Source organism: Aquarana catesbeiana, linkage group LG07, assembly GCF_042186555.1.
Source record: "Aquarana catesbeiana isolate 2022-GZ linkage group LG07, ASM4218655v1, whole genome shotgun sequence".
In the NCBI taxonomy this organism is placed as follows: Eukaryota; Metazoa; Chordata; class Amphibia; order Anura; family Ranidae; genus Aquarana; species Aquarana catesbeiana.
Genome location: NC_133330.1, coordinates 237,807,944 through 237,827,014, shown reverse-complemented (window position 1 = coordinate 237,827,014; position 19,071 = coordinate 237,807,944). Strand labels below are relative to the sequence as shown.

At 42.9% G+C, this 19,071-nt stretch overlaps 1 protein-coding gene across 2 annotated transcripts in view; it reads left to right on the top strand.

The window, feature by feature from the left end:
• The first annotated feature begins 14,548 nt into the window (after positions 1-14,548).
• MTF2 (metal response element binding transcription factor 2) overlaps positions 14,549-19,071 on the top strand; it is a 67,251-nt gene continuing 62,728 nt past the window's right edge. For both annotated transcript variants that reach the window (XM_073593130.1, XM_073593129.1), the window contains exon 1: positions 14,549-14,800. In XM_073593130.1, the coding sequence (XP_073449231.1) occupies positions 14,796-14,800 (5 nt within the window). In that variant the 5' untranslated portion in view covers positions 14,549-14,795. The remainder of the gene's footprint in view (positions 14,801-19,071) is intronic.

Below are 19,071 nucleotides of genomic sequence, written 5' to 3'. Positions count from 1 at the left end.
CCATAATTAGAATACCCCTGATATAGGCTTTGTGAGCCTCCCAGACTGTGGCTTCTGAAATATCCCCTCTTCGTTTGTTTTAAAATACAATTCTAGTTCTTCCTTTAATCACTTTACTATTTCTTTATCATGTAGTAGATCTTCATTTAACAACCATATATTACTCTTTTTTTGGCTCTCCCCAGTTTTTAGTTGTAAACTCACAGGCGCGTGGTCTGAGAAGGTCATTATTCCAATATTTGTGCTGGTCACAGCCTCCAGCAGCCTATGCTCAACCAGAAAAAAGTCTAGTCTAGAATATGTCCCATGCACGGGGGAGTAGAATGTGTAATCCCTTGCATTATTATGTTGCATCCTCCATGCATCTACAAGTTGATACTGATGCATTTTCTTTTTCAGTTTATTCATCCATACCATACCTGTCTCCCATGCATGTGACGTATTGTCCTTTCCTGGTTCAAAACAAAAGTTAAAGTCCTCTGCCATTATGCCCCCCCCCCCCCTTTCTTAAATTCCATAAACTCAGCTGAAACCCCCAGCAGGTATCTATTTGGATTTTTATTAGGGCCGTATATGTTTGCCAGTGAACAGTCAAAAATTTCTTTTGTTAAGGCTATTTTATCTCGCTTAGTTCTTTTTTTTTTTCTCCGACCCAGCCATAATTAGAATACCCCTGATATAGGCTTTGTGAGCCTCCCAGACTGTGGCTTCTGAAATATCCACTGCTTCGTTTGTTTTAAAATACAATTCTAGTTCTTCCTTTAATCACTTTACTATTTCTTTATCATGTAGTAGATCTTCATTTAACAACCATATATTACTCTTTTTTTGGCTCTCCCCAGTTTTTAGTTGTAAACTCACAGGCGCGTGGTCTGAGAAGGACATTATTCCAATATTTGTGCTGGTCACAGCCTCCAGCAGCCTATGCTCAACCAGAAAAAAGTCTAGTCTAGAATATGTCCCATGCACGGGGGAGTAGAATGTGTAATCCCTTGCATTATTATGTTGCATCCTCCATGCATCTACAAGTTGATACTGATGCATTTTCTTTTTCAATTTATTCATCCATACCATACCTGTCTCCCGTGCATGTGACATATTGTCCTTTCCTGGTTCAAAACAAAAGTTAAAGTCCTCTGCCATTATGCCCCCCCCCTTTCTTAAATTCCATAAACTCAGCTGAAACCCCCAGCAGGTATCTATTTGGATTTTTATTAGGGCCGTATATGTTTGCCAGTGAACAGTCAAAAATTTCTTTTGTTAAGGCTATTTTATCTCGCTTAGTTCTTTTTTTTTTTCTCCGACCCAGCCATAATTAGAATACCCCTGATATAGGCTTTGTGAGCCTCCCAGACTGTGGCTTCTGAAATATCCACTGCTTCGTTTGTTTTAAAATACAATTCTAGTTCTTCCTTTAATCACTTTACTATTTCTTTATCATGTAGTAGATCTTCATTTAACAACCATATATTACTCTTTTTTTGGCTCTCCCCAGTTTTTAGTTGTAAACTCACAGGCGCGTGGTCTGAGAAGGACATTATTCCAATATTTGTGCTGGTCACAGCCTCCAGCAGCCTATGCTCAACCAGAAAAAAGTCTAGTCTAGAATATGTCCCATGCACGGGGGAGTAGAATGTGTAATCCCTTGCATTATTATGTTGCATCCTCCATGCATCTACAAGTTGATACTGATGCATTTTCTTTTTCAATTTATTCATCCATACCATACCTGTCTCCCGTGCATGTGACGTATTGTCCTTTCCTGGTTCAAAACAAAAGTTAAAGTCCTCTGCCATTATGCCCCCCCCCCCCTTTCTTAAATTCCATAAACTCAGCTGAAACCCCCAGCAGGTATCTATTTGGATTTTTATTAGGGCCGTATATGTTTGCCAGTGAACATTCAAATCAGTTTAATTTGCCTCTCATAAAAAATACTGCTCTTCAGGGTCAGTCATTCTCTCCTCTAAATGGAACCTTACTCCCCTGGCAAACCCTATAGCGACTCCTTTTGCTCGACTAACAGGAGAGTCACCGTAGTACCAAACTGGAAATTCTTTTGAAAAAATTTTGTGGCTCTTACCCAAAAAAAAATCTCCTGCAGCAATACCACCTCTGCTTTAAGATGTTTTAGTTCACCCATTATATTAGCACACTTAATGGGAGAATTCAAGACATGTACATTATATGAAATCATATTTAGGCTAGACATCATTTCTCAAAAATATGGATTTTCTGTACCGAAACCAGCCAAAGGAGTAGGGATCTATGTAGTGGATGCCCTCACTAGCTCTCCCCTGCATGCAGACTGTTTTTCATATGCAGGCGAGTCTCTGCATTCCTTTATGTGCCCATTAGCCCTTTCTCTGTTTTTTCACTTTTCACCGCTCGGCTTATTTCCACATCAGTTTGTGGCAATTATAACCAATAAGTAATCTATGTGCGTTCTTAGCAATTGATGTGGCAGTATCAATCTATAAACATGTCCCCCTACAATAGCAGTGCTCTTTGGATAGTTTGTTTCATTTATTTCATCAATCATCAATCCCCATATGGTATAGACTGTTAAACAGTTTACTTGCCGTCTCTGAGGATCTGATGTGCAGGGGGGTCGCTGTGTGAAGCCTGTCACTGTGGATACGTTGGCTTGCTGTTTGTTATCTGTTCTCCGTCTCGAGCGGTGCTCTCCCTCTATGTCACTGTGTTTAAGCGGGCTCCCGGCAACGAATACCGTATCCCAACGATTGGGACAGTGACTCGGCTCGGCTCTTTCTGTGAGCTCTCCAGGTGCACTGGTTGCCAGGGACACGCCCAACACTCTAGGTGGACAGGGATCCTCCGCTCGTCTCTACTGCAGCAGCAGCAATGGCGCCCATCCTCAGCGGGAAAAGGCACCTGAGGGGGAGGTTTGAGCAGGGTCGGGAGACGGCCTCTCCTTAGACCAGCATCTCAGGAGGGAGTTTCGCAGGCTTCACGGGCTCAGCATCGGCTCCAGCTCAGCGCTCACATCCGGCCCCTCCCTTCGCCATTTGCTAAAATCATTTAATTTTTTTCCCTCATTAATGTACATACAGCACCCCATATTGACAGAAAAAACACAGAATTGTTGACATTTTTGCAGATTTATTAAAAAAGAAAAACTGAAATATCACATGGCCTTAAGTATTCAGACCCTTTGCTCAGTATTTAGTAGAAACACCCTTTTGATCTAATACAGCCATGAGTCTTTTTGGGAAAGATGCAACAAGTTTTTCACACCTCGATTTGGGGATCCTCTGCCATTCCGCCTTGCAGATCCTCTCCAGTTCTGTCAGGTTGGATGGTAAACGTTGGTGGACAGCCATTTTTAGGTCTCTCCAGAGATGCTCAATTGGGTTTAAGTCAGGGCTCAGGCTGGGCCATTCAAGAACAGTCACGGAGTTGTTGTGAAGCCACTCCTTCTTTATTTTAGCTGTGTGCTTAGGGTCATTGTCTTGTTGGAAGGTAAACCTTCGGCCCAGTCGGAGGTCCTGAGCACTCTGGAGAAGGTTTTCGTCCAAGATATCCCTGTACTTGGCCGCATTCATCTTTCCCTCGATTGCAACCAGTCATCCTGTCCCTGCAGCTGAAAAACACCCCCACAGCATGATGCTGCCTCCACCATGCTTCACTGTTGGGACTGTATTGAACAGGTGATGAGCAGTGCCTGGTTTTCTCCACCCATACCGCTTACAATTAAGGCCAAAATGTTCAGTCTTGATCTCATCAGACCAAAGAATCTTATTTCTCACCATCTTGGAGTCTTTCAGGTGTTTTTTAGCAAACTCCATGCAGGCTTTCATGTGTCCTGCACTGAGGAGAGGCTTCCATCGGGCCACTCTGCCATAAAGCCCCGACTGATGGAGGGCTGCAGTGATGGTTGACTTTCTACAACTTTCTCCCATATCCTGCCTGCATATCTGGAGCTCAGCCACAGTGATCTTTGGGTTCTTCTTTACCTCTCCAAGGCTCTTCTGCTCCGATAGCTCAGTTTGGCCGGATGGCCAGCTCTAGGAAGGGTTCTTGTCGTCCCAAACATCTTCCATTTAAGGATTATGGAGGCCATTGTGCTCTTAGGAACTGTAAGTGCAGCAGAAATTATTTTGTAACCTTGGCCAGATCTGTGCCTTGCCACAATTCTGTCTCTGAGCTCTTCAGGCAGTTCCTTTGACCTCATGATTCTCATTTGCTCTGACATGCACTGTGAGCTGTAAGGTCTTATATAGACAGGTGTGTGGCTTTCCTAATCAAGCCCAATCAGTATAATCAAACACAGCTGGACTCAAATGAAGGTGTAGAACCATCTCAAGGATGATCAGAAGAAATGGACAGCACCTGAGTGTCACAGCAAAAGGTCTGAATACTTAGGATCATGTGATATTTCAGTTTTTCTTTTTTAATAAATCTGCAAAAATGTCAACAATTCTGTGTTTTTCTGTCAATATGGGGTGCTGTGTGTACATTAATGAGGGAAAAAAATTAACTTAAATGATTTTAGCAAATGGCTGCAATATAACAAAGAGTGAAAAATTGAAGGGGGTCTGAATACTTTCCATCCCCACTGTACACTGATTTAGGTTATTTTTACCAAAGAAATGTAGCAGAATACATTTTCACCTATATTTTTGAAGAAAGATGACTTATTTGCCAATTTTTTTAACAGACAAAGAAAAATGCATTGTTATTCAAAATGTTCTGTTTTTTTTTTTTCATTTGAATAGCAAACAATAAAAAGAAAAACAGTACCACTTAAAGGCCAGCCTCGTTTTGGAATTTAGGTGTTTACATGTTTAACCACTTCCCGACCGGCGCACGCCGATGTACGTCGGCAGAATGGCACAGACAGGCAAATGGGCGTACAGGTACGCCCCTTTAAATTTGCCGCTGTGCCATCGCGTGCACGCTGCTTCCGGCGCGTGCCAGCCGGGACCTCCATGAGTCATATTGCGGGTCCCACAGACTTGATCGCCACGGGGATACCCGCGATCGTCTCACGGGGAGGAAGAACGGGGAGATGCTAATGTAAACAAGCATCTCCCCGTTCTGCCTAGTGACAGTGTCACTGATCTCTGCTCCCTGTGATCGGAGCAGAGATCAGTGACGTGTCACACACAGCCCCGCCCGCCACAGTTAGAAACACGTCCCCAGGACACACTTAGCCCCTACACTGCCACCTAGTGGTTAACCCCTTCACTGCCAGTGTCATTTACAGGAATCAGTGCATTTGTATAGCACTGATTGCTGTATAAATGACAATGGTCCCAAAAATGTGGCAAAATTGTCCGATGTGTCCACCATAATGTCGCAGTCATGATAAAAATTGCTGATCGCCGCCATTACTAAAAAAAAAAAATTATTAATAAAAATGCCATAAAACTATCCCCTATTTTGTAAACGCTATAACTTTTGCGCAAACCAATCAATAATCGCTTATTGCGGTTTTTTTTAACAAAAATATGTAGAAGAATACATATCGGCCTAAACTGAGGAAAAAAATGTTTTTTTATACCTTTTTGAGGGATATTTATTATAGCAAAAAGTAAAAAATAATGCGTTTTTTTTTTAAATTGTCACTCTATTTTTGTATATAGCGCAAAAAATAAAAACCGCAGGGATGATCAAATACCACCAAAAGAAAGCTCTATTTGTGGGAAAAAAGGACGTCAATTTTGTTTGGGAGCCACGTCACATGACCACGCAATTGTCAGTTAAAGCGACGCAGTGCAGAATCGCTAAAAGTGCTCTGGTCTTTGGCCAGCAAAATGGTCCGGGGGCTTAAGTGAATAAAACAATTTTTTTTGCTAGAAAATTACTTAGAACCCCCAAACATTATATATTTTTTTTCTAACACCCTAGAGAATAAAATGGCACTCATTGCAATACTTTTTTTCACACCGTATTTGCGCAGCGGTCTTACAAGCGTGCTTTTTTTTTTAATTCCCGCTTGTGGAATGGTGTCAAACTTTTACACTCAAAAATCTCCATAGGCGACATTTAAAAAAATTCTACAGGTTGCATGTTTTGCGTTACAGAGGAGGTCTAGCACTAGAATTATTGCTCTTGCTCTAACGATCACGGCGATACCTCACATGTGTGGTTTGACCACCGTTTTCATATGCGGGCGCTACTCACATATGTGTTCGCTTCTGCGCGCGAGCTCATCGGGACGGGGTGTTTAAAAAAAAACATTGTTTTAATTTTTCTTATTTATTTTACTTGATTTTATTTATTTTTACATTGTTTAATAAAAAAAAAATGGTGTCACTTTTATTCCTATTACAAGGAATGTAAACATCCCTTGTAATAGAAAAAAGCATGACAGGTCCTCTTAAATATGAGATCTGGGGTCAAAAAGACCTCAGATCTCATATTTACACTAATATGCAATAAAAAAAAAAAAAAGTCATTTAAAAAAATGACAGAAAAAATGTGCCTTTAAGACGTATGGGCAGAAGTGACGTTTTGACGTCGCTTCCGCCCTGCAGTGTCATGGAGACGGGTGGGGGCCATCTTCCCCTCACTCGTCTCCATGCACATCTATGGAAAGTACGCGATCACCTCCGCCGCTGCCGACGGCTCCGGTAAGCGGCGGAGGGCACCGGATCGCGGCGGGAGGGGGGGCCCTCTCCCGCTACCGATAAAAGTGATCTCTCTTTATCTTGTAGCCAACCACCAGCCGAAAAAGGGGATACCAGGCTTATGGCAGCTAGCTGCTGCCATAACAACGATATCCGCCGCCAAAGTTAGGACATATATGTACATGCGGCGGTCGGCAAGTGGTTAAATAACACCAAAGGCAATCTCCATCTGTCTCAAAAAAATGATAAGGGTTGAAAATGTCCAGTACTGAGGTGGTTAAAAAGAAAGCAAACTGTCATACTTTGCACACCTATTGTTTTGATGCACCTGGAAAGTATTTTGATGATTTAAAATAGAAAGTTAACCCACCAATTTAACGATTTCCCAAAAACATTACGTTACATCAAGGCATGGATGTGCAGCACCATGGCAACTGCTGATCAAACAGAAGCTATGATAGTAGCTAAAGCGGAACTTCAGTCATTTTTTTATCTTTCCATCTATTAAATCTTGCGCCCTTGTTGTTTTAACTTTGATAGTAAAACATTTTTTTCTGCCAGCAAATACCTTATACACTTCCTGTTTCTTGTCTGGTAAAAAGCCTAGGCTTATGACATCATGCACAGCTCTCTCTCTCTCTCACTCTCCTGAGAGTTTTCCAGGAAGGGAGGTGAGGATGAGTCATAAGAAGGCCAATCAGAGCTGCAGAGCTGGAGGTGTGCCTCTGTGTGTCTCTGTGTAAATACAGGAAGTGAACAGGCAGGAGCTTCAGCTGCCCATAGTTAAAATGATTGCAGCCAGACTTGGAGGGAGAAATCAGCAGGATATTTGGCAAGTACAGATTCACAGTTAGGGTTGCCACCTTTTCTTCAAGTCAAACCCGAACACTTTAGTGGTGCAGGGCAATTTTTTTTATAGTATAAACTATACATATATGTTGCTATTAAATAACATTTCTAATCATATGAAGTTAATAACAAGAGTCCCTTTTTACATCTGAACTCACAGAGTTCCTTTACACTGTAAGGGGGGACTCTGCAGACTCTGATATAAGGGAGAAATCTGGGGACTCTGACATAAGGGATGCTCTGGAAACCCTGATGTAAGGGGGAACACTGACATACCTCTCAACATTTTGAGATGGGAATGAGGGACACCTACTAGCAAATGTATGTAGGCATAGGACACACACCCTGCCACACCCTCTTAAAGGAGAATTAACCCCCCAAAAAAGGTTAATGAAATCCAATAGTGCTTTTTTTACCACTACTATTCCTTTATATTGGCTTTTAAAATGTACAAATGCAGCAATTTAGAAATTTGATGAAAGGTTTAGCACTGGGAAACACTTTGTAAAGGTAAAAAAGTGCGTTTTATATACAACTATATGGATCAGACCAAAATGAGGGACAAATGAGGAGGAATGAGGGACAGAGGGACATTGCTCCAAATGAGGGACTATCCCTCAAAATCAGGGAAGTTGGGAGGTATGCACTGAGAACTCTGATGTACGGAGAAGACTTTGATGTAAGGGGAACACTGTGGCCTCCGGTGTAAAGGGGAACTGTGATAAGGGGTGCTCTGAGAACCCTGATTTACCTTAGTGCACTTACTCAGATGCGGAAGAGAGAAGGGGGAGACTTCAGTCACAGACAGGGATGGATGGTGAGCTCACTCACCCCTTGGCAGTCAGCACCTCTCATCCAGATGTATCTGAGGCTGCTGGACTTCAAATTTCCAGCCCCAAGTTTCCTTTTCTGAGGCACAGCGCCGGGGATTGGAATATGGGCAGACACAGAGGGGTAGGGGTGGGGGGAAGAGGTGCAGATTGAGCCCTCTCTCCTCTCCCGTCTGTGTGTGTTTGTTGGGGGGGGGGGGGGATTGTTAGTGCTGGATTTGGGCAGTGTGAAAGAGTGTAACAGACACTCTCAGCTTAGACAACTGCAGCCAGCAACCCTGCTTGGAAGCCATAGTCCAGTCTAAATAAAGTGTCCGGGTTTCAGGCAGTCTGAAACCCGGACACGTGATTCCAAACCGTCAGGGTGAATCCTGGACAGGTGGCAACCCTATTCACAGTATATATAAAATAGTATGCAAAGTGGTTGGAGGGAAGCTTCCAAATGGCAAAGATGTTTTTATTAAAAATTATGTGAGCAGGCTGCAGTTCCTCTTTAAGGGTCCATGCACACTGGGCCTAAAAAACGCTGCTTCTACAGTATTGCGTTTTGTCTGTAGAAGCAGCTCAATGTTATCCTTTGTGTCCATGCACGTTAGGATGTTTTAGAGGCATATTTTAATTTCAGCGCTTAGAGGCAGAAAAAGACCCTTCTAGTTAGCTTTTTTGGAGAGGGGTCTTCTGTTAGAAAAATAAAGAAATAAATGCACGCATCTTACACATGGGTGGTTGATGGGGTGCACACGATGCTGTGACGTCATCACCCTGTGTCTGCCGGGTGGCGATCGTGGGGGCATATAAATGCTCCTCTATCTGTCTTCTGGGGGGTAAGTAGATCATGGAAGTGAGGGAAGATTTTTCTTTGGGAACTTGTTCCTAATATACTGTAGATTCCTTTCTCTATAGTTTTATCTTGCAAACTAAGTGCCCTAGAGAAGGCTTTTCAGAAGCTTTGCATAAGTCAATTTTTTTCTGAGGGAAGGAACTTTGATTAGCCTATGTGGCAGTACAAGACACATATAAGGTGATGTGGTCTATTAATTTATGGCTTATATACATATGTTAGGTATGATACAATACATATACTATATTACAGGCCCTTTTCATGAGAAGCCATCTCTGATATACGTGACTTGCTTTGCTATGGCCCCCTAGAGTGTTGGAATACTCTCCTAAATATCTCACAAACAAAAAGCCTACAGGTATACCATGTTTGCCATGTATCCGACTTCTATGATGGTAAAAAATGGTCTTAATGGTCTCTTTCTCCTTTATAAAGGATTTTTTTATGTTATTGATGCATGTGTCTCTGCCATGACATTGTGAGTTTGAAAATATATTAAGAGAAATTTTTGGAGAGACTGTGTATGTATAACATTGTATTGATGCAAATTGTTGTTATATTTAGCAGCATATGATACTCCATAAACTGGTTATGAGAAAGCTATGCAATTTAGCGAAATGCGTCAACCAGCAGACTTAATACACACACCTCCAGTCCTGGAGACATATAGGCAAGTACATAGGAGATGTATGTATAGTGGTCCTGAATGGGACTGATGTATCATATTAAAATATATATTTGTTTTTAATGGATTTTGAATGGAATATGCATGTTTTTTTATGAACTTTGTATAATAAAATTTTGATATTTTTACAAATTGGATTGATTCTGTCTTGCGTATTGTATTCATACTAGATATAAAGGATGTGACATGGGTCTTTCATTTTTTTGTATAAACACGTGCATCAAAAGGCTCAATATGGTCGCTTTTTTTCTTCCAAGGAAACTAACGTTTTTATGAGCCCAGTGTACGTGGGCTCTAAAGGATAGAAGGGTTTAGTTCCACTTTAACACATTTTGATGGCTATTTACAGTACATTAAAATGAAATGAGTTACAGAGATTAAACAAAGATACCAGTCCATCCAGTTTCCATCCAGTTTAACCTATGGGTGAGTGTGTGCTCATGTCAAAAATCATATCCCATATCCCTGTATACTGTGTTCACTAAGATGCCCATCCAAGAGTTTCTTTAAATTATCAATAGTTCTGCTAACACCACCGATTGTGGAAGTGAGTTCCTTATCCTTACTGCCCTGACAGTGAAAAATTCCCTACGCAGTTTGACTACTTAAAGACCGCCCACCGCAGATATACTGCAGCAGAGCGGCTCTATTGCACTGAACCATAGACAGTGGGGGAGCCCCGCCACGCCGGAACCCACCGATCGTTCCCCAAAGAGGCAGAATGCCGATCTTCTTATGTAAACAAGGCAGATCGCCGTTCTGACACTGAAGAACACAGTGATCTTGTGTTCCTGCTATCCCCCACACAGTTAGGAAGAACCTCCTAGGGACACACTTAACCGTTTGATCGCCCCTGGTGTTAACCACTTCCCTGCCAGTGTCATTAGTACAGTAACAGTGCATATTTTTAGCATTGATCACTGTAATAATGTTACTGGTTCCCAAAAAAGTGTCAAAAGTGTCAGTTAGCTGTCCGATTTGCCCACCGCAATGTCGCAGCCCCGCTAAAAATCGCTGATCGCCGCAATTACTAGTAATAAAAATAAATAAAAATGCCATAAAAATATCTCATAGTTTGTAGACGCAATAGCTTTTGCGCAAACCAATCAATACACCCTTATTGAGATTTGTTTTTACCAAAAATAGGTAGCACAATACATATTGGCCTAAATTGATAAAGAAATTAGATGTTTTAAATTTTTTTTATTGGATATGTTTTATAGCTTAAAGTAAAAAATATTTTTTTTTCCAAAATTGTCACTCTTTTTTTGTTTATAACGCAAAAAATAAAAACTGCAGAGGTGATCAAATACCACCAAAAGAAATCTCTATATGTGATAAAAAAAGGACATCAATTTTATTTGGGTACAGTGTCTCATGACCGTGCAATTGTCAGTTAAATTAATGCAGTGCCGTATTGCAAAAAATGGCCTGGTCATGAAGGGGCTAAAACCTCCCGGGGCTGAAGTAGGTAAGGTTAAACCGCTTCTCCTCCAATTTCATTGAGTGGCCCTTTTTCTTCCTATATTGCCTGAGTTTGAATAGTTTATTCCCTATGCTAGAATCATCATTACCGCTTTCTGACCAGCCGCCACAGTTTTACTGCGGCAGGTTGGCTCGTCTGGGCAAATCGGCGTTACCTTACGTCGCTTTTCCTTTTGGGCACTAGGGGCACGAGCGATGCAAGTGCCCGGCGGTCATCGCGACCGCCGTGCTCTCACGATCGCTCGTGACAGAGTGAGAACCGGGATCTGTGTGTGTAAACACACAGATCCTGGTTCTTTCAGGGGAGAGCAGACAGATTGTGTGTTCATACTATGTATGAACACCGATCTCTCTCTCCTCCTAGACAGTCCCATCCCCCCACAGTTAGAAACACACAGAGGGAACACAGTTAACCCCTTGATCGCCCCCTAGTGTTAACCCCTTCCCTGCCAGTGACATTTACACAGTAATCAATGCATTTTTATAGCACTGATCGCTGTATAATTGTCAATGGTTTCAAAAATGTGTCAAAAGTGTCTGATGTGTCCGCAGTCCCAATAAAAATCGCAGCCATTACTAGTAAAAAAAAAAAAATAATAATAAAAATGCCATAAATCTATCCCCTATTTTGTAGACGCTATAACTTTTGTGCAAACCAATCAATATACACTTATTGCGATTTTTTTTTTTTACCAAAAATATGTTGAAGAATACATATTGGTCTAAACTGAGCAACGTATTTGTTTTTTTGATAAAAAATGTGGGATATTTATTATAGCAAAAAGTAAAAGATATTGTGTTTTTTTCAAAATTGTCGCTCTTCTTTTGTTTATAGCGCAAGAAATAAAAAACGCAGAGGAGGTCAAATACCACCAAAAGAAGGCTTTATTTGTGGGAAAAAAGGACGTCAATTTTGTTTGAGTGCAGCATAGCACGACCGGGCAACTGTCAGTTAAAGCGACACAGTGCCAAACCACAAAAAATGGCCTGGTCATTGAGCAGCCAAATCTTCCGGGGCTGAAGTGGTTATGATATTTGTATATCGTTATCATATCTCCTCTCAAGCATTGCATCTCTGGGGAAAATAAGTTTAATGTTTGTAGTCGTTCTTTGTAACTTAGGTCCTCTAGTCCCCTTATTAGCTTTGTTGCCCTTCTCTGGACTCTCTCCAGTTCCAGCACATCCTTTCTGAGGACTGGTGACCAAAACTGGACAGCATACTTCAGATGTGGCTGAACCAGAGTTTTGGCTGGATTAGAGCTTTATCTTTTTTAATAAATGCCCTTTTTAATGCATGCTAATATTCTGTTGGCTTTGCTTGCTGCTGTTTGGCATTGCATGCTATTGCAGAGCTTGTCATCTGCTAGGACCCCCAGATCTTTTTCCATCCCAGATTCCCCCAGAGGTTCTCCCCCTAGTGAGTAACTTTCATTTATATTTTTACCCCCCAAGTGCATTACTTTACATTTTTCAACATTAAACCTCATTTGCCATTTGTTTTCCCGCCCTATAATTTTATTGAGGTCTTTTTGTAAAGTTCTTTTTGCGATTCCCTTTCAAAAAAACTGTGTATGTATATATACATTATATATATATATATATATATATATATATATATATATATATATATATAAAATATTTATCAATATCTTGGTCCCAGTCTACACTGTCAACCCTGACCCCAGCTCAAACTTAATGCACCCAGTTTATGTGCAGTTCTGTCCAGATCATGCTCACTTTCTGGACATTCCTAACCAGATCACACCAATTCATGAACCCTCCACTTAGGCATGATTTCCTCAGGTAATGGCCTTTTTTGAGTTACTCAAGATGCTCTGTAACTCCTATAAGGGTGATGTGATTTTGGGACGCATCACACACACACACACATGTGGGTCGGTGGCAGGGGCGGACTGATAACTCATGGGGCCCCCGGGCAATAGGAGATTATGGGGCCCCCAGGCAATCAGAGATTATGGGGCCACACAGTATACACACACACACACACAGTATACAATCACACAGTATACACATACATGTACACAAAGTATACACAGACAGATGTAAAAAAAACACAGATTTATACATACTGTCCCTGGTTTTACTCAGGCTGGCAACCCTGATGGGGCCCCCTAGTGGCCCAGGGCCCTTGGGCATTGCCCGAGTGGCTCAATGATCAGTCCGCCCCTGGTCGGTGGGATATATTAGGCAGCAAATGAACATGGTGTTCCTGAAGTTGAATTGCTGAAAGCTGCAAAAATGGGCAAGTGCAAGCAATTTTGACAAGGGTCAGAATGTAATGGCTAGAAGACTGGATCGGAACAACTCTAAAACTGCAGCTCTTGTGGGATGGGTGGCCAAGGCTCACTAACACTCATTAGGAGCAAAGGCTGGCCTTTGTAGTCCGATCCAATAGATACTACAATACTGTAGCTCTAACTGCTGCAAAAAGGTCATTCTGGCTCCAATCGATGCTGACCCGTGTCCACAGCCAAATGTGCCTACGATGGAGACGTAAACATCAGAACCGGACTACAGAGCAATGTAAGAAGGTAGCCAGTCCGATGAATCAAGTTTTCTTTTACATCATGTGCGTGGCCGGGTGTGTGGGGAAGAGATGGCACCAGCATGCAGTATGGGCGTACCACCTACATAAAACATTGCTGGTGACCAAGTACACCCCTTCATGGAAATGGTATTCCCTGATGGCAGGAGGATAATAAACCCTGCCACGCTGCAAAAATGGAAAAACAAATCTGATCCATGGAGGGCCCACCTCGCAAATTACAGGATTTAAAAGATCTGTTGCTGACAGCTTGGTACCTGTTACTTCATCAGACCTTCAGGGGTCTAGTGGCATCCAGGCTGAGATAGGTCAGGGCTCTTTTTTTGTCTTTGGCAGTAAAGGGGGAACCTACCCAATATCAGATGGGTGGTACTTATTGTTATAGCCGTTTGGTGTATTTTTCAAGCCAACAGAAGCAAAGAAAAATCTGCAGACATCAGTAAGGTCATATGTGATGATTTTCCAATACACTATTGTACCCTCCTGATAAGTGTCTTTCATCTAATTGGATTACAACAGGGATAATAAATGCCCTAATAAAAGAGCAATGACAGAAATCCTCATGTACAATGACAACTCAAGGCCAGGCCATCCTCTCTTTGTCTGGCACATCTATCCTTTCCTTCTGCAGACTGGCAGGTTGCCCTCACCAAAGATGGCCTCCCCGCCGCCTCCTCCTCGTCATGTGACCGGCGCTCGCAGCCCCCTGTACGGATGCGCACGGAGGGTTGGTGAAGACTGTTTTGTATTTGCTCCCACAATGCATTGTGCGCTCCGCGGGAAACCAAAATGGCGAAGGTGTGTAACCGAACCGGGCCGTTAGCTGGGTCTGTGTAGAGCGGAGCCATTGCCCCTTCCGCCTCGCCGAGGTCCTGTGACTGAGCCGCTGGAAGCGCTGACTCGTGTTTTAGCTGTGGGGGGCGCTCTGCACCACTGAAGTGACCGAATGAGGTGAGTGTGGCCCGGAGAGGGCCTCCTTGTATGCTGAGCGGCCTTCTCCCCGCCGGGGCAATGAGGCGCAGCAGGCCGGACCCCTCCATTGTCAGCCTGTCACCCGGGACTGTGCAGCCCATTGTTCCTTAGAAATGAATGAATCTCCTCTTCTATCAGGAACATGGGGCTATGCTGGGCAGACACCTCCACAGACCCTTCTACAGCAGTCCTGTCTATCATGGAGGAACCTTTATAATGAAGCCCTCCCTGATAATAGAGACTAAAGCTACAGCTCTGGGTACAATGGAGTGAGTGGTAAGACCTCAGTCAGACATAGGGTTTTCACATGTTCGGGATTCACCCGGACAGTTCGGGTTTGGAACTATGCGTCCGGGTTTCAGACTAAGACCCGGACACATTATTCAGACTGGACTTCTCTCTCCTGCCTCCAAGTGAGTACACTAAGGTAAATTGGGGTTCTCAGAGCACTCATTACATCAGAGCTCCCCCTTACATCAGAGTCCTCTTTGTACACCAGAGCATCCCTTATGTTGGAGTCCCCATGGTTCTCCCTTTATATCAGAGTCTGCAGAGTCCCCCCTTGCAGTGAAAGGGAACTCTGCGAGTTCAGATGTAAAAGGGAAACTCTGGTCTCTGATGTTAAAGGGAACTCTGTGGACTCTGATGTAAAGGGGGTCACTTGTGATTAACTTAATATGATTAGAAATTTTATTTAAAGGGGTTGTAAAGGTTCGTGTTTTCTCACCTTAATGCATCCTAGACCATTGTTGATTCCCCTGTAAACACTGTGTTGATGGGGGAATCGTGCACATTTCTTAACTGCAACCCATGGTTACAGGAAAGAGATTTGCACCGTGTATGGCAGGCCTTACCTTTTGTATTGGAGTCAAGAGATTTTTTACAGAGTTTAAGGGTTTAAGCCCCGGGTCACACTATGCGGTGCAGGGAACTGCATGTGATTTTGAACAGGAGTCGCACAGCATTCCTGGTTTTTATCAGTGAAGGGCTTTCGTCTTTAATAGAAGGTCCTCTTTACCACACGCAAAGGTGTGAATGAACTCTAAGAATTGTATAACCTTTAATGTAGTTTTAAAAGTAATTGTCAAAATCTTTAAATCAGCAGCCTTCATTAAAATGTGTGGAAATCTCAGTGAAGATTCTTGTCCAAGCAGAAAACCATCTTCAGCGGGTCTTCCTTCTGGGTTTTGCGAGCTCCGGTCATTTGAATGGCCAGGCCGCGATGAGGTCGTGCAGCTTCCTCAATGTACAGCATGTTGTCTGTTGGGAGCACAGTGCGCATGCGCTGGTGATTTCAGCGGCTGCTACACATGTAAATATCTCCAAAATAGTGCACATTTAGGAGATGTTCACTGTACCTACAGGTAAATCATCTCCTTATAGGCTTACCTGTAGTTACAAGATTAAAAGCAGAGTTTACTACCGCTGTAATGAGGCTCTTCTGTACTATATTTAATACAGTAATGATATTTGTGGGAATGCAAAATCATAAAGGGAGTCGTGTTAAAAACGAAATAAAAAAAAAAAATTTTTCCTATTAATAGTATGTTAAATATCGTTAACCTTAATATTATTCATTTTATGGTTAGGTGATTGTTTGGCTTAGTCTTATCTAAGCCAGACAATCAGCTACTTGCTGTTCTTCACCGACAACACTATCTCCCTTTTATCTGAATTTGCTACGCTGTCTTTCACTTCCTGGAAAGGTTGTCGGTCGTTATTATACAGGCATGCCTAGACCTGCCCCGCCCCCATCCCTCCTATTCTTCACAGAACATGATCCCCCCCCTGTCTTCATAGCCTTGTTTTGGCCAGCAGCATCTCCTGAGAGAGAGGGCAGGCTTTGCAAGTACGTTATGTTTGTTAGAAACTGTAATATAGATTACAATGCAACATGCTGCAGATTTTCTACAGTGTACAGCCACGTGGTTGTTTCTGCATGGCACTGTGTGCATGGTGTGGCACACGCCCAGCTACTGTGAACTGCAGAGGGAGCTGGGGAAGAAACAAGGTACAAAGGAAGGATAAAGATTGATTTCTATTGCACATTACATGTGAGTAATGAGTTTAAGGCTCAGTTTCCTCTAGTGCAACTTGTCATGTGACTTTGGAAACTTAGTCTCATGACAAGTCACAGCTAATTGATTTCAATGGCAAACGTTCCCATCTATGAGACTTTGAAAATCAGCAACTTTGAAGAGGTGCCTGCACCACTTTGCTGCAACTTTTGATGCCAGTTTAAACCAGAGTATAAAGTTGGATCAAAGCTGCACTCAGTCGCACCCTAAATCGCACAGCTTTGGAGTCACACTAGTGGAAACAGCCTAAGGCTAGCATGCGACTGAGTGCAGCTTTGATCCAACTTTACACTCTGGATCAGTCGCATCAAAAGTTGCATCAGAGTAGTGCAGGCACCTTTTCAAAGTCGCTTAGATGGGAACGGGTGCCATTGAAATCAATGGGCTGTGACTTGTGTAACTTTGTGTCCAAAGTCGCTTGACAAGGCATACTGTTGGAAACGGAGCCTTAGTGTGTTTGCCTATACTGTTTCTTGATCTTTGTGGACTAAGCTGAGACCTCAGAGCACTTCCAGCTACACTGGACAGTATCCAGTTCTTGTGTCCAGCTCCCATCTCCTGTGATAGTCTTCACTCAAAGCCCAGCACAGCTGTATATGTGCACTGCCCCCCCTGAGAGAGAACACTGAGCAGGAACCTATGTACAGCTCCTCCCATCCTGCATTGGCTACACAGGAACATTGTCCCTCCCTGGAAGTGATGTCACTAGCTTTCAGTAACCACACCAACTGGCTGCTTTTAGACTCAAAAGGAAGTAGAATTGAAGTCATGCGATGGCACTGGATACTGCAAAATAATGGGATTTTTTTTTTATTTTGAGGCATAAGGCTGAACTTGGCTCACATTAATGATTACAGGGGTGAATTTAAGTGTTAGGGTGGACTTCCACTTTAATATATGCGCTCATTGATAATATGCTATACCTTCACTTTAGGAAAATATTTGCATTTCCTGTGAGTTTTTTTCCAAATTCACTGCAAAGTTTTTTTTTTTAGCTATTATTATTATTTTTTTTAAGTTCAACCTTGCAGGATAAATAAGAGAAATCTAAAGATTTCCTCCCATTCTGCTAAAGAGTATGGATGGAGGAATCTCCCCTGCCAGCTATTGTAATTGGTCTGCACCCACAACTGTTAGAATACCGGAACAGTGGCTGGATATTACATTTTGTAAATAAGTAATTTTTCTGTGGCACTGACGGGCATTACTGGTGGGCACTGTTGGGGCTGCACTGATCAAGACAGACGTTGGGAGAGGAATGTCGATAACCGTGTGATTGGACACAGCTAAACACCCTACATCATAGGCTCTTTACCGTGACCAATAATGCCCTGTGGGACATGGCACACACCTGATCACTGTGGGCACGCATGCGCAACGAGAATGGGAGGACGTCATATGAACAAAAGTGCTCCCACCCACCTGTCATTTTACTATACGGCGGTCGGGAAGCAGGAACCTCCTCTTTTGGGAGTTCGCTGGTGCTCTCCGCTCCTTCTCCCCCTTCTGTCTCCCCCCCTCTAGGTGCTTGCTAGGGGGGCACATGTGTGGGCTTGATCCCACTCATGCTGTGTGTCTATTGACACACACAGCGTGGTTTGCCAAAGCTTCCTGCTCCCTCCTCACAGAAATTGATGGCAGCAGAAGCCAATGGCTCCCACTGCTGCCTCCATGCCCAGTATAGAGCAGTGCCACTGCTCCCAGGAACAGTGCTTATCGATATCTTAAAATGTTACTAAAACCAGGACCCTGCATTCAAGAAATCTGGTCTCCCACAGTACACAGAACAAGGAAACGCAATAGTTTTAGTAAATATAAACTGCTAAATACTTTTTCTCATCAGCAATACATAGCAGTCTTGTGACCTCTATCAGTGCCTGGTTAAAGCTTGTTGGAGATTTCATTTTCTGCTGACTGTCCTATGAGGCTGCAGGACCCCTGAACCTCTGTCATAACAGTGCTGATTGGCTCTGTGCTGATCATATGCACCCTCCCAAGAAAAAAGTGCCTCCAAGGCTCTGTTTTAACAGGAGATGGATTGGGGACAGTAGAAGGGGAGGATCAGAGAAGACAGGATCAGACAACCTTTATACACAATGTGCAGGATTAACCCCTTAGGTTCCACAATGAGTATAACGAGCATGCTTTATTGCATATACAGACTGATTTTAC